This window comes from Lycium ferocissimum, chromosome 5 (assembly GCF_029784015.1).
Source record: "Lycium ferocissimum isolate CSIRO_LF1 chromosome 5, AGI_CSIRO_Lferr_CH_V1, whole genome shotgun sequence".
NCBI lineage: Eukaryota > Viridiplantae > Streptophyta > Magnoliopsida > Solanales > Solanaceae > Lycium > Lycium ferocissimum.
Genome location: NC_081346.1, coordinates 71,844,768 through 71,861,793, shown reverse-complemented (window position 1 = coordinate 71,861,793; position 17,026 = coordinate 71,844,768). Strand labels below are relative to the sequence as shown.

General features: G+C 33.6%; 1 protein-coding gene across 1 annotated transcript; it reads left to right on the top strand.

Annotated features, from left to right (window-relative positions):
• The first annotated feature begins 8,891 nt into the window (after positions 1 to 8,891).
• On the top strand, positions 8,892 to 12,033 carry LOC132057325 (UDP-glycosyltransferase 86A1-like). The gene is made up of 2 exons (XM_059449881.1): positions 8,892 to 9,575; positions 11,896 to 12,033. The coding sequence occupies exons 1-2, from the start codon at positions 9,234 to 9,236 to the stop codon at positions 11,914 to 11,916; spliced, it is 363 nt and encodes a 120-aa protein (XP_059305864.1). The 5' UTR covers positions 8,892 to 9,233; the 3' UTR covers positions 11,917 to 12,033.
• Positions 12,034 to 17,026: the final 4,993 nt, after the last annotated feature.

The window sequence follows — 17,026 nt, the reverse complement described above, 5'->3', positions numbered from 1 at the left end:
ATCTACATTAAAACCCGATTAAATTTAAATTCGTGTCGGAAAACCTCACATTGAGAGGTAAAATGCTTCCTAACAGTTAAACACTTGTTAGTTTTATTCATGGAATATGCTCTGAAGATGATCATATGTAGATGAATATTCTGCCACAGAGGCAGCTGGTTCCATGATGTCTTGGAACTTACTCGCTCCGTCCCATAATAAGTGCCACCTAGCAAAAAAACGCATATTAAGAAAACAATAACGCAATGTGAAGTTTACTAAATTATCTTTATATAATAAAAATAAGGTACTTTTTCCTCTTGTTTAGAGCATGCACAAAGTAATCCTTTAGACATTGGAAATCCAACAATACCAAGTTACTATGTGGCTTTTCCAATCATGATTTAGATGTTACTTTAACTTTAAGTTTTTGTCTAAGGGTAGAGTTGGAAAAAACTAGCCAATTTATGTCTTAGTTTCCTAAAGTGACACTTATTATGAGACAAAAAATTTAGGCTAAGGTGACATTTATTATGGGACGGAGGGAGTAAAAAACAAATAGATACATGGAGCTTGTTTGGATGGGCTTAAAAAAACAGCTTATAAGCTAAAAATTTAATTTAATGGGTATTGACATTTTAGCTATAATTTAATTTAATTACTTCATAGCAAACATTTGTGTATTAATGACATTTAGTAACATATATATATATATATATATATATATATATATATATATATATATATATATATATATATATATACATGCAAAATAGAATACCATCAAACTATTCACTTCCAACCCAATCCTTCCATCTCTCTCCCCTCTTGTAAACTCCCCACATAAGCCGCCGGCCACCACCGACCGGCCTGAGTGGAAAACATTGCCCTTCAAGGAAACCGGCACCCTTCCCCTTTTCCCTTTCTTTCTCCGGCGGAATTTTTTTCCGATGCCGCAGACGAGAAAAAACCATCATCGCCAACCTCGCTAGACGCCATCTCCGCGAACCACAAAAAAAAAATTGAAATCGTTCGCATTCGAAAATACTTTGCCGCAATGTTAGATCCGCAATGTTAAGAAACGAGATCCCTAGTTTTTGCCGCAAGTTAGATTCGCAAATTGAAATCGTATCCGTACGTAACCCTCGCTCATTTAGATTGTAACAATGATTTCATAAGATTCATTTTGTGTCATTCATTTAGATTGTATTCCTTTTTTTATAGTGTATTTTTATTTTTGTGTATCTATATTTTTATGTATTCAATTTTTACTCGTTGTATTCATCAATATAGCGAGCTCGTTTATGAATATAGATAATTATTTCATGAATACAGTGAAAAAGTAGCTACAAATGAATACAATTGAGTTTCATGAATACAGCAGAAACAAATTATATACAGCGAAAAAAATGAATACAACAATTATTGGTGTATATGTATTTAATTTTTACTCGTTGTATTCATGAATACAACAAGCCAATTTATGAATACAGATAATTATTTTATGAATACAGTTGAAAAAAAAATATTGTATTCATGAATACAACTAAAAAAAAATTTGAATACACATGTGGGAGCTAGGCTGATTTGCTACAGAACGTAAATATCAAACATTAACGATGCAAAGTGTTTAGCCCCCAAATGTTTGCTATTTATGTAAAATGCCCAAAAAATAAGTTGGGGTAGGCCAACTTATTTTTTTCATTTCAAGTTTCGCTTTTATGTTCGCATAAGCTAAATTTAAACGCCCAATTAATTTTTCGGGCTTATTTTAAGACAAATTAAAATGGGTTCAACCTATAAAACACTCAAAAAAATCGAAACAATTTTATAAGAACTTATAAAGCCCAATCCAAACGGCTCATGGTCTTGTAAACTAGAAACATGGGGGTGCCTAAAATTTGCAAGTGGAAAACATTGATTAAAGAAAAAACCCATACTCCTATTATAATTGGTCACACAATCCAAGCTTCAACATTCTGAAACTCTGAAGCCCATTGGGAAAGGTTAAGAAAATAGATTTTTACATCCTTCAACTTGTAAGAATTTCAACTTGTTTCTTTCAATCAGCGAGAATGCAGGATTTACTGACATCACTAATCTAAATTTATGTCGTGTAAGAGTCACTATCGGAGATCATAGCTGGTTGAAGTAGAGGTGAAATTTAGGTGCAATTTTGAACTCTAATGAGATTTATCATGAATTGACAAGCTTTACGCCTACTGTAAGTTATCGCAACCGTCCTCGACTCTCCTTTATCTGAGTGGCATTCCACAAGTCTATGTGCAATATGATCATGGAATGCCACATGACTGTCCTAAAATTCAAAACTTATAAATTTATAATCCTCCAGCCGCCTTATAAATTTACATTCACCATTATAAGGCAAGACTGAAACTTTGCCCACGTTAATCCTACTACTGTAATTGTTGTCCTTGGAAATATTTAAATAGGTATTTCCTGAGAAAAAATAGTTGTTTTTATTTCATAATAAATTTAATTAACAAGAACAAAAATGGTCTAATAAACAGTAGTACCGTAGTGGTTATAGATCCATTAGATTATGACCTCTCTTGGTCTCTTAGGATAGTCACAGGTTGCTTTGCTTGTCCTGTTGGCTTACCAAATTCGTGGTTTTAATATTTTATTACCAAAAAAAAAAATAAAAAAAAATCCTAGTACTATATTATTTCCATTCTATAAACCAGTTTTTATTTTTTATTTTTTTTATTTCATTTTTCTTGAAGAAGCCGCCATATCATCACTGCTCTATCATTTTTCTTTTTGGCAGACCAATCATTTCTACCTACGGCATGTGCAATTTTTATTTCATAATTTTAGGATCTGTGGGTATATGCTAATCAACAAATTATTTATAAGTGTCAAATGGTGGTACATTATTTTAGTATCAGAAATTGGAGTGCATGTTGCGCTGTGATAACTGACAACATATTATTCATATTCTCCAACCAAGGGCAGATTTAATTTGCCACGCTAAACCCAATAATTTTCGTTTTTTACGCATGGTTTGTATTAAAATTTATTAAACATATATATGTAAAAATTATAAATTTAGAACTCAATAATTTAACCGAAGCTAGAATTTGAACTCATAAGTTCCTAATTTGATCCTTGTCCGCAACATATGTGAAAACAGTTTGTAAGGGATAATCAGATATCATAATCTCCCAAGCTAATAAGGTAAAGATTTTCACATATATATATGTCAACGATAACAATGTTTTGTAACATGTCGTTGTGAATTTCAAGAGTTACGGAAGTTGGTATTTTAAATTTTATGATGTTTTATAGGTGGAAGATTCGAATTTCAAATATTAGGCTTTTGTTTTCTTAGCTTGAGCCCCTAGGCCCTAACTAACCTTAATAAAAAAAAAAAAAAATCAAATGCGACATCCAAAAAGATAAAAAGAGATTTAAATTACAGATTAGTGTTACAAGAAGAAAATGAAGTACAAACAGGAGTGGACAAGGAGAAGCAGCAAACAGATCAACATGGAAGTTCTTAATCAAATGCATAGGATGGAGCGTGATTTTTTTGGACAGATTATTAACAATTTTTTGCTGGACTATTGGCAGCACCTTCATTAGGAATGTGTTGCAAGTCCTATGTAAAACTAGTAGGTTGTTTTTGTACTATAGTTATGATGTCCCGTGAGTTGTAAGTATAATGAGAACATAACTAATTAGAATTCTATCTAATTAGTAGTGTTCTTCTAGCTCATAGGGGCAGATATAAGAGAGGTTGTCCTCACAAATGCAAAAGAGGGAGTCATGGCGTAGCCCTCCTCCCATGTATATTTTTGGTAATATTATTTACAAGGTAGGGGTCGATGCCAAACCCCCCCAATGGCCATAGACAATTAAGTCTATGGAATTGGTTTAAATTTAAAAAAAATAAAAAAAATTACAGATTAGTGATCTTACAGTTCCTCATTATCCATAGGCTCACCCACATAAATATATACAATAACACATCTTTAATAGCGACAATGATGATAAAAGCAAGCAATAAAAATAAGAGTAGTGAAAAGAACTAGTAGTAGCAATTTAATTGGCATAAACTCTTCAGCACAAAAAATGAAAAAAGAAAAAAAAAGAAGCAATTGGCATAAATACTAAACGTTTGACAGACGACAACTTTGGACTTCTTGTTAGTCAGTATTTTTTATTGTTAACTCTAAGATCATGCAATAATTAACTTTAAGAATTAACAAAATCAAAGTGACCATGGATAAGTATTAAAACTATATATAAAAAACATATGTCTTACATTCATTGAAAGCAAGTGTAAACATCCAACGCGGATATGAATAGGCTCACTTACACAAATTTAAAAAGAGAAAAAAAACTTTAAATAATTGTTACTGTTCTTTCCAAAAATAAGAAGTTGCTCGTTTTTATGGGTTGAGGGCTCGGTGAATTTCTTTTCCTGCTTGATGTAACATTTTTTTAAAAGAAAAGCACAATTTTCAGAGTTTTAATCCTCCATTTTTAAGGCTGACTACTCAATTTAATTGTCCTTTCTTTTTCCTTTGTCATTTAATTGTCTTTATATACTGCGGTCAAACCTCTCTATAATTATCATTCGTTATAATAACATTTCATTACAACAACCTGATTTTCTCCGAAACCGATTTTTCATGTTATATTTCACTTCTCTATAATAACATTATACCTATAACAAGAATGTATATTCATTATAAATACACACTCTTTGTAAAATTACCTTTATGTAGCAAAATGATACTCAAACATTGTATAATAATATTTTGTAAGAAATATATTATATATAAAATATTAAAATATGTATGGTAATCATCAAGGGAAAGTTATTAAATTTCTTTTTAAAGAAAGTTTGGACAAAATACTTCGTCAATTCAAACGTTATATTATCACTAAAAATAAATTTACGAAACAACCCATAAATCAGAGAATCTTAAGTCAAACTTGAAATATTTAAATTTTAAATGCATATGTTCCTTAGATTTAATTCTTTTATCGATACGGTACAACCTAGTTATGGATTTGTTAGTTAATTTAATTAATAATAATGAAATATGAAAATTAATTGAGATTTTAAAATTAACAAGTATTTTATTCGTTTATAATATAAAAAGTACAATTTTTTTTTTGCATACTTTTATATATAACAACTAATAAAATCTAAATATTAAATGTCAATATACATATATAATAATATCTTACTATAATAATACGTGTGTAAATTTCGCATACAAAACTGCCACTGCAGAGAGATTTGCTACGCTCCATAAAAAAAGAATGACTACAAAGACATTTTCCCCTAATTCAAATGGAACAATGATGATAAGGCCAAGCAATAAAGTTAAACAGTGAAAAGTAGTAGTTTTACAGTAGCCGCAACAATTTATTTGGCTCTCAGCAAAAAGAAAAAACAACAATTTAATTGGCATAAACTCTTCAATTTACTATTTTTCCTTTTAAAAGATTTAAAATTCAATAAGAACAAAAATAAAGATAAAAGTAGCAGACTGGTAATGAAAGTTTCTTTTCTCGAATCTATTCTTCATCACATTGTTATATGTTTGCTCTAATTTTTATTGTCATTGATATTGAAGAGTTTTCTTTAGTCATGGGCAATATGTCTTGACGAATTGAAAGTATCTATATAATAGTACAAGCTTTTATTTCTGTGTTTATCAGCAGAAGAAAGAAAACAATTGGCATAAACTTCAACCCAGATATAGTCAATATTTTTTATTGTTAACTCTAAGATCGTGCAATAATTAACAAAATCAAAGTAAAAATAAGTACCATTAACCATGGTTAAGTGTTAAAACTGTATATGCAAAACATATGTCTTACATTCCTTGAACAAGTGTAAACATCCAATGCGGATAAGTTTCTATTTTACATTATCAATAGGCTTACTTACACAAATTTAAAAAGAGAAAAGAAACTTTAAAGAATTGTTACTGTTCTTTCCAAAAATAAGAAGTTGCTCATTTTTATGGATTGAGGGCTCGGTGAATTTCTTTTCCCTGCTTAATGTAAAAAGTAAAGCACAATTTTCAGAGTTTTTTAATCCTCATTTTAAGGCTGACCACCCAATTTAATTGTCCTTTCTTTTTTCCTTGTCATTTAATTGTCTTTATATACTACTCCATAAAAAAAGAACTAAAGCACAAATACCCTCAACTATCAGAAGGTCAAATATACCCTCGTTATATTTTGCATTCAATTATACTCTTACCGTTATACTATCAGATCAAATATACCCCCATCCGTTAAGCTGTCTGCGCGACATTTAACTAATACAAGACTAACATCAATGGCGCGCCACACGCACGCCACCTCGCCCCTAACCCATTTACCCCTCCCTTTCTATTTTTTCTTCCACCTTTAAAACTTCCTTCCCCTCCACCACCATTGCCACTTGACCACCGGATAAAGCAATAACCATGATGCTTGACAGTCAGAACTGCATATAATATTTAAAGCAAATCAAAAAACCAAAAACTTTGATTCTTGGATTGGAAAATAACAAAAAGCCCTCCAAGACGAATGGCAGTGAATTAGGCTGGGTCCAGTGGATCAGTGGCTCCTTGCCAATGGTACTACTCATGGCATTTTAGGCACCACCATGATTGTCACTTTTTGAACTATAGCCGGTGATTTTTTCCGATGCGAGAGAATGTTCAAAAGATACCCGTCCGGCTAAAAAAAATTATCTTAATTACTATTTAGAAATCAAAAAATAAAGTTTCATCTTTCAAGTTAGATAACAAATTGAGGGGGTCATGATGGCGGTAATGGTGACAATAGTGGTGGAGGGAAGGAAGTTTTAGTGCGGAAGAAAAATAGAGGAGAGGGGTAATGGAAACAGTAAGACCGAGGCGTATGCCACAAGATCCACCACCGGTTACAGCGCCACATTTGACAAAACGTTCACCTCGACAAACTTAATCTGGATAAGTGATATATTCGATCCAATAAGATAACTAAGCAAGTGTGATAATCGAATCCAAAGATAACGAGGATATTCTCACCCTTTTCCGATGGGGCCTCAAGATATTTGGCCCTTTTCCGAAAAAAGAATGACTACAAAGACTTTTCCCCTAAATCAAATGGAACAATGATGATAAGGTCAAGCAATAAAGTTAAACAGTGAGAAGAAGTAGCGGTAACCATTTAATTGGCATACACTTTCAATTTATTATTTCTTGTTTTAGAAAACTAAAATTCAATTAAAAATAAAATAGGAACTGAAATGAAGTCTTTTATGGATCTATTCTTCATCGCACTGTTATATGTTTACTCTAATTTTTTTCAATATTGAAGGGTTTTTCTTTATTCATGGACAATAATTTTCGGCAAATTGAGTGTATCTATACGATTGAAGCTTTTATTTTTGTACTTATCAGCAGAGGAAAAAAAAACAATTGGCATAAACAAATACTAAACGTTTGACAGACGACAACTTTAGACTTGTTCAACCCAAATAGAGTCAATTTTTACTTTTATTTTTTTTATTGTTAACTCTAAGGTCATGCAATATTTTATTTGTAGAGTTTACTTTAAAAAAAAAAAAAAAAATCATTAACTTATGTTCCCCGTCTCACCAAACCATATGGTCCACGTCCTCTGAGCCACCAATCCCTTCCTTTCTTAAGTCACTTCAAATTTTAAATTTAATTACTTCTTCTACTTGTACTTTATATGCATATTCTGAGATGCCAATTCTAAGCCACTAAGATCCAATAAATTTATTAACACACACCGAATCTAAAGTGCAACAACCTTTACTTTGTTGTTTGTAGAGATTTCAAAAAGGGTATCAGAGTTCTTAAAATTCTAAACATGGGATACCTAATTGTACAGTTTTAAGAAAGCAAAAATTGCAGATACCTATGGGTTCTACTTTTGGCCATCATGACTTCCAACTAATCATATTCCAGATGATTATTTGCTATGTTAAAAGAGTAAGATGAATCAGAAAATAGATGATTATTGAGCAAGGAAAAAGAGATGCAGTCTAGTTAACCTTTCATAAGGTGATAACTTAACCAAAATTATATAAGGAGAAACAATCTATACTCTAAATCATTGAGAGACTCTTAACACTCATAAGCATGCGTAGGACTGACATCTGACATGCAACATAACATGAGCTGCAACATTGATAGATCAACAATTGAAATGGAATCTCACTATGATATAATGCGAAAAGAATAAACTTTATCTTTACTAAAATCTTTATTTAGCACTGTATAAGCAGACAACAATATATACTTAACCAATTATTTGGGACTATGAGGGGTTTGGTTCATAAAATAAGGCGAGATATCTCATAATTGTTTCGCGTAGACAAATTTATATTTTGTTTGGCTGAAGCGTATAAATTTTATTCCAGAATAAATTAAACCAAACAACGAATAAATTTAATCTCAAACTTTAGTATTTAATATCCAATCTTATCTCATCAAATCCTTGTGTTATTTTATCTCGCCTCACATAGAGATAAATTAATCAAAGCGTATCGTAATTCAAAGATCGAATTCGGGATAACTTAATCCGCGAATCAAACGAGCCGAAAAGAATGAAAATAAGAAAAGATGCAGTCACATCTAAAATTATGGGAAAATCAAATAAATCTTATGAGCATGTTTGGTGCCTGAGAGTTAAAGGGGATATTTGAGCAGTCAATATCAATTGACTTTTTTTCCAATATCTATTGACCAAACCATGGCCCAATTAATGCCTTACCTATACAAAAACCAAATAAAAATAAATAAATTAGGTTTGTTTGGTTACTCAAATTATAATTTTAAAAACTTAATTCCTTCCTAGAAATTCCTTGCCCTCCTTTAATTCATTTCCCTTCCTTTTCCCCTTCAATTATGGAACACAAATAAATGCCACTTGATACTCATAAGACCCCCAAACACTCCACAAAACTAGTCAATCAATCATCTTCATCTTCTCCAAATCTCGAAAAAGCATCTTCAAAAAAAAAAAAAAAAAAAAAAAAAAGAACACTCATCATCATCAATGGCAACAAAATCATAACCAAAAACCTCATGCTATTATGATTCCATATCCATATCAAGGTCACATCACACCCTTTGTCTATCTAGCCATAAAACTAGCTTCACATGGCTTCACAATAACATTTGTCAACACACATTACATACATTCCAAGATTTCAAACTCACAACAATCATCTCAACAAAATTGCCAAATTATAAACAAAGATGATTTATTTGCTAGAGCACGAATCTGGACTAGACATTCGTTACAAGACAGTTAATGATGGATTTCCATTAAGGTTTGATAGGTCATTAAATCATGATCAATTTGTTGAAGGATTATTGCATGTTTTTTCGGCACATTTTGATGAATTGGTTGAAGATTTGGTTAAAGGGGACCCACCTGTGACGTGTTTGATTGCTGCTGATACATTTTATGTGTGGCCAGCCATGATTGCTGAGAAGTATAATTTGTGTTATGTTTCGTTTTGGACAGAACCTGCTTTGGTTTTTAATCTCTATTATCATATGGAACTCCTCAAGAAAATGGACATTTTGCTTGTCAAGGTTAGTGCCACTTTGCTTTCACCTTTTTTTTCTCCTCAAGAAAATGGACTCTGTCATGTAATTTTAAGTTTGAAAATAACTTTAGGAAAAATTAATCCAATAAGTAAAACGATGATATTTTTCGGCTATTTCTCATTAATGTTAACGGAATATCTGATTCAATAGATGAAAAGAGGGACAAATTTGATCTTAATACTTGAAAAGGGGCATTTTAAGCCATTTTTGACCCCTTTAACTTCTTTCTTTATGAGTGGGTTAGTCCGGGTCGGGCTGTCTTGCATCCTACCTTCTTTATCCCCTAGAATAGCGTTTACTAGTCACTTATGACTTACTTCTGAAAAATTATCAATGTCACGGAGTTTATTATGAAATTGGAAAAATCATGCATGGTAGCTGTTTTACAATTCCTCTTTTATCACTGAGTTATGTTTAGGATCTTAGCTTCGTGATTCGGGCTCTTTCTCTCTCGATAATGATATTTATCTTCCTCATTTCACCAACCAACCTTGTTTTTTTTGTTAACTTTAATGTACTGCCATTCACGCACTTCGAGTAATTTCTGATATTTTGAGGGCATATCTACTATTCGGAGTTTGGATCGATTTGATACTTCTTTCGCAATCCGTTCCGAAATCTTGTTTTACCTTGCATGTCTGATCACCTTATAGAAAAAAGTGTAACTCCTTTTCTGTCATTTTGCCAAAAATTCGTTATCAATAAGTAAATAAATGTGTATAAGTATTTTTTGTAAAAACATAATAATGTATATATACAATAGGCGACCGACGCCCTGCTTTAAATTAACATGGAATAACAATAATCAGAAAGTGAAATCTCAAAACCAACCAACATGTGAAGTCTGAGAACCAACCAACACTTTTTTAATAATCATAACGTTTCATTACTGCTGCATCTTTTAACTAAATCCAATTTTACGCGCATACTATTCCCCATCAACACGATCACATAATACTGTCCATCATGACTTAAACAGTTGGCAAAATCACATAGTAATATTTTTGCCTCATTTGAATATAGCCTCATTATTTTTAATCAATTTCATTAGTCACTAGGTGATAATTTCCCCTTTTAAATGCCACCGACTAATATAGTCAAATCATAACTTCAATTGTAAATTGGATTGTGACAAATGGACCTACATGTCTGGGGTAAAATGCAGGGTAGACCAGTGGAGTGGCCATGTGGGTCTCTCTTCTTTCTTTTTGTTTTTGTCCTGTTTTTGGTTGTAATCCCAAGAAAAGTTTAGCGGTGGTAATGGTGGTTAGTTGAGATACCAATTTACTACAGTACTGTATTTTCGATTTTCAGAACAAACAACTTGTTTTCTAAAATAGTTTATGTCTTAACTAGAAATGTTTTTGTTTTGTTTTCAGAAAAACATTAATGGTTGTTGGTTGAGATATACCAACAAAAGGTTTTTGTATGAAAACAGATTTTCACATGATCAGATAAATTAGTTAAATTGGTCTAATGGTGGCTTTAATGCAATTGTTTAGTTAGTTTTTTCTTTTTCTCTTTGTCTATTTTCGCATGTGGACATCATAATAGGATAGGTGTTCACACTAGGAGATATCTTAGAAATAAAAATAGAAATTTTTACACCACATAATAACCCAACAAAGTCAACAATAAATGTATAATTATGTGTTTACACGATTTTACATTAATTATACTTGTTATACACTGAATATACAATTGGTAACAACTAGGTGGTTGGAAACTTTAGCTGGCTAACTAAAAATATTAAAGATGCCTAAACTTTGCCAAGTCTGTGCATGTTTGGTGGCTTAGGATTTCATTTTACTATAGTATTTCAATAGCTGTCTTTTTAAAACGTCCTAGCATGGCCTTGACCCACTGGATTGTCAAAAGCATTTGTATTAAATTTACTAGAAAGGAGTTATTAAAATGCTTGTTCATTTTATATGTTTAAATTTGGACCATAGAGTTGGAACATAATTGTTTAATTTTAAGAAAGGTAGCTAATCATTCTTATATTGGAGAATCCTTTACTATAACTAATTATTGGTGCATAGTGGGATTGGTGAGTCTACTTGAAATTATTTGATGTTAATGATGTGACATTTCAGCTTATGAGTAGGCCTTCTTGTCTCAATATGTGCTACAAGTACCTTACACCAACCCACTATATTTTGGAATTTTTTCTTTTCTTTTGATTGAATACTTTATATTTGTGGGTGTTAACATCAAACCAACTCAACTTATTGGTGCTATTTTTATGATCTGAATAAATTATTTGCTCTTATGATCTGAATAAATTATATTTCTTATTTATCAGATAATCGCAAGGACACTATAGATTACATACCAGGAGTTAAAGCTATTGAACCAAGGGACTTGATGTCATATCTCCAAGCAACTGATATTTGGACTTGTGTCCACAGGGTACTCTACAAGGCCTTTGCAGATATTAAAAAGGCTGATATCATCATTTGTAATACAGTCCAAGAACTTGAATTTGACACTCTCTCAGCTCCTAAACAAGAACCAGCCCACATATGCTATTGGGCCCATTTTTCCATCTGGGATCACTAAGGCCCCATTCAGTATTAGCCTATGGTCTGAGTCTGATTGCTCTCTAATGGCTCAATAGCAAGCCCAATACTTCAGTTTTGTATGTCTCATTTGGTAGCTATGCTCACACTAGTAAAGAAGATCTTTAGAAATAGCCCATGTACTTCAACTTAGTGGGGTGAACTTCATTTGGGTTCTAAGGCCTGATATTGTGAGTTCGACGAGATGGCATTTCCCCCGCCCGTTGGGTTCGAGGAGAGTATAAAGACCGGGCTTGATCGTGCCATGGTGTAGACAAATTGAAGTTATCTCGCACCCTGCTATAGGTGGATTCTCATCACCGTGGGTGGAACTCGACATTGGAAAGTATATGGTGTGGTATACCGTTAATTTGTTTTCCTTTGTTGACCGATCAATTCACTAACCGAAAACTAGTTGTAAATGATTGGAAGATCTGGAATTAATCTGTGTGACAAAGAACGTCGTTACCAATTTATGCAGTCTCCAAAAAGGTTAGGAATTTTATGTGTGGAAATAGTACTCAAGCATTGAGAAAGGCAGTGAAGGAAGCAGAGAAAGACATTAGAAAATGCATTAGGACAAGATGGATCATCAGAGAAGAATTTTTCATCAATTCATGGAAGACATAAAGGTCAATGTGAGGAAAAGGGCTGGGCTTTCTAATGGGCATGAATTCAGCCTCTAATAAAAATGGTAATGGGCTGATCCATTGAATCTTTTGAAATCTAATGTTAATTTAAGAATACAATAAAGGGCCCAAGTTAGGTGTAGGAGTTTGGGATGGCTGCATTTGGGCTATGGTTCTATTCCTCTTTCTTTTCTTTTTTTGGCTATGTTGTGCTCTTTTGTTATATTTTTTGCTCTTTGAATTTTATTTTTGCTTAGGTAAATTCAGGCCACTGAATATAAAAGTTGTTTGTTCACTACTTAAATACTAGTTGAGTTTATTTCAAAAATTTTGGAGATGATAGGAGGAAAGGTCCTCTCTTATATTTTGACAATGTTATGTGAGGTTATTCAAAGAAATGTATAATGTTGAAGTTAAAAACAATTGCTATCAACGATGCCAATTATATGTTTTGATGGTTAGTTTTTCAGTTATCCAACTATTAGAGTTGATTTCCAAAATATTTTGTAGGCCGAAACTTTAGTTTCTCTAAAATAGGATTTTTTCATCTCATGAAAAATAAATTATTTGTCTAACGATTATGAGATTAATGCCACGAAAGGAATTTCTATTCTTTCTGAAACAAAGTTTGCTTCATCGTAGAAGTATTGACCCACACTTATAAAATTACAAGGGTACAAGTGACAACATATGGGAAAAATGATCCCTTCATTTGAATGTAGGTTCAAAATAGTCTTTTAATATAAACTGAACAATTTTTATTTCTTTGTACCTAAGGGCCTTTCTTGAATACCGTCCTAATACCTTTGGTGAGAGAAGGCTCACAGATACTCTACCTCTCTCCTGCATCCCACGATGTGAGATTTTACCGGGTTGTTGTTGTTGTTGTTAAAGTTTGCTGAAAGTTAACACTTTTACTCGTCAAATATTTAGCGAACTATGCCTCGTTAGATTTGACTTAAAACAAGAGAAAAAGATTTAACTATAAACACCAAAAAGTACCATCAAATTTTACAATATGCAACACAAAAAATATAAAATAGCAAAAATTACACCTCATGTACCACAACACTGTGAACAATTTAAAATAACAAAATAAAACTAATGTAAGAAATCAGAATCAAATCGTGAGTTACCACCAACTTCTCATTTTTTTCCCCATAATTTCCCTCAAACCTAACTGACAAGAATTCGGTAATATTTGACAGAAATTAAAGGGTGTTAATTTTTTATAAACTTAAAGGACCAAAACAGTTCAATACATACTTAATGGACTATTTTGAATCTATCCCTCAAAACACAAAGGACCAATTTTGTCATTTTCTCGTATTACTGATACTGAATTTTCTTTGATGAAAGAATTTGGCTAAAAGAGAAAGGCCAAAACCTTGCCTAATATACTATGAATTAATGCCTAGTTAGTTTGTTATGACCATTGTAAGGTGAAGAACGATTGAGCATCATCCATATATGTATATGTGTAGTGTTGGTCGAAATGGGTCATATTATATGACAATGAACGAATGAATATCGCTTTTTAATGTTTTAGTCGTCGTCGTCAGGAATTTAAGGGTTCTTGAATGCCCAATGACTTAAATTGATGTTGTAGTTGTTGTGGACTGATTTGGAGATTGTTGTACATTTAATGTATTTTGTATATTGATGAAAATAGCATTTAGAATGTGACCAGGGATACAAATCATGATTTGAAAATGAAGAAAAAGTTATAGGTGTCTCTTGTCAATATGTGGCCTAATTCGGCCAAGTTGGAGAAAAATTTGGATTGTTGGAAATGTTGTATGAATTGCTTAGGATGTCTTTTAAATATTGCTGGTATGGGTTCGGGTTAGTATGTGAATGTATAAGCGTCGATCTTGGCTTGAAGGTAAGCCGTTGAATCGAATTCATGAATGTTGTCGAATGATGAAAAGGAAAGCTATTATTGTTGTATTGCTTTCTGGATTGGTTGTTGATGTTGCTAGGTTGGTTATTGTTGTTGTTGTTGATTGTTTTTGGATGAGTTAAATTCTCGTGTCCTATTTATCGGGAAATGTCGCCCCCAAATTTCAGAGAATTATGGCAAATTTGGAATTTAAGGCCAAAAAGTCATTAGCTAATGTTTGGCATTTTATGACTTGTTTGTAGACATTGCAGGCCCGAATCGTAGGTTGGATTTAGCTTGAGTTCGGATTATATTGGAGAGCGTTTGAGGTATGTAAAGTAACCTTCTTTTCTTGGCATGCCTTAGTTAAAATAGGCTATGATTCAAGCCTCGAGGAAACTCTATTCTCGCAATCCGAGCATGTCTATAATTCGTTTTTGTTCCTTGGTATTCTTGTGTTGATATGACAAAACCCTGATCCTTATGACCTTGAAATTTATAAGTTGCAAAAGTTACATGAAAGCTGATTTTTTTTTTGAGTATATTCTTAACGATTCAAAAACTACGAACGCCCATAACTCCTCAAGCTGCAGCTCGGATTGCTTTGAAATTTTCGTAGAAGCTTGTATGATCTAGGATAAGTATGTTTTCCATAGGCGGGTCTACTGGCTCACGTCGTCCGTGGGTCCCGCGACGCCTTTTACGTAATATCGATAACTTTTGAAAGAAAATGTTGTAGCTATTGTTTCGATTTCCAATATGACTATTCTACTTATCTTTGATTATGACAATGATTTTTTACGTGATATGATTTTTTTTTTATACGTAACTATGATTTCAAAAAATTCTATTTGATCCGTTCCCGAGTGACGGTCGGGGAAAACTTGATGTGACTATTATCCCGATTTCAAGTACGTCGGGCCATTTGTTCGAGTTTATAATAATGATTCGATAACATACGATGACCTTAGATTTCACGGCGGCCCGATTGGTTGACGCTCGTCCGTGGGTCCCGCGACTTTTCTATGTTTGATTCCAACTACCTATTTTTAAAAGAACTTCGCCGTGGCTATGATTTCAACCGAGCACGACATTACTTAAGCGTCATTGAAATGAAATGAAGATTTCTCTATGATATGAATTTGGTACGTAACCATGGGTTCGAAGTCTGATATGATATGGATAATAGGGATGATACGATGATTCTATACAGGGTAGATCTCACTGTAGGGTCTGACACGCTATGTATATGATGACATGATTCTATACACCGAGACCCTCACTGGGAGGTCGGACACGCTATATATCGAGTCCCTCACTGTAGGCCGGGACACGCTATATGTATGTATATATGGATGATGAGGGCGATCTTATCGACGAGCCCTCGCTAGAGGGCCGGGACAAGCTATATGTATATGCATGCAGAATGATTGTCTGATTGAGATGATACGAACATGTATGGAATATGCTCAAGGCAAGTTTTGTGGTTCTCGGTTACCGCATCCACGGCTCCTACTCCTTATTTAAAGTACGATTCTGCCTGTTGTATTTCCCGGTTTACATGCTCGCACATATTTCGTATCGACCCCTTTCTTCTGGGGCCGCGTTTCATGCCCGCAGTACGTACGCACTTGTGATCCACCGGTTTATGACACCTCTTCTCGCTTATTCAAAGTGCTCCCCTTATTCCGGAGCCTACTTTTATATATATATTCGTTCGTTGCATTGTACATATTTTGTTCCGGGGGTACGGCGGGCCCCGTCCCGTCATATAACTCCGTCCGTCCGTTTAGGAGGTCCGTGGATACGTTTGTAAGCCAGGATCGTGCCTACTCTCGCATGTGCGTGTTTGTATACGTTGTGCTTGGGCGATTCCATTCGCCGTGGCAGCCTTGTCGGCCCACATATGTATATATGTTGTTTTGTTGGCCCCCCTGTGGCCTTTGTTGGTATTTTCCGGCTACAGGGTTATTTTGATAGTCCGTAAAACAAAGGAAACTCGCCGAAATTTTTGAAAATTATATAAATTTGAAACACCGCCTTGTCGGCTTCGTGATATACCTAGATGTGTTTGATTTATCTCGAGGAGCTGCCGGTGCCCAGACGGCACCAGTCACGCCACGGTTGGGTCGTGATGCTTTGAACCGACAAACGACTACGATCAACTCGGCCACGAGAACTGACCACCGCGATATGAGTTACCTCGTTGAATCGACCCAACGATTTTCTTCAAACTTCTTCTCTCGATCAAGCGCTATTGTTTGCCTTCTTTCTTTTACGCCCCCGGTTTTCACCGGACAAACGTTAACCGATTTTTTCGTATACGATAGTCCCCACACTTTGGGAGGTCTCACCAGAAGTAAG

Coding starts and splice junctions, on each gene's coding strand:
- LOC132057325 (XM_059449881.1), top strand. CDS start 9,234: ATGATTTATTTGCTAGAGCACGAATCTGGACTAGACATTCGTTACAAG. Junction 9,576..11,895: donor TGGACATTTTGCTTGTCAAG/GTTAGTGCCACT, acceptor CTTATTTATCAG/ATAATCGCAAGGACACTATA.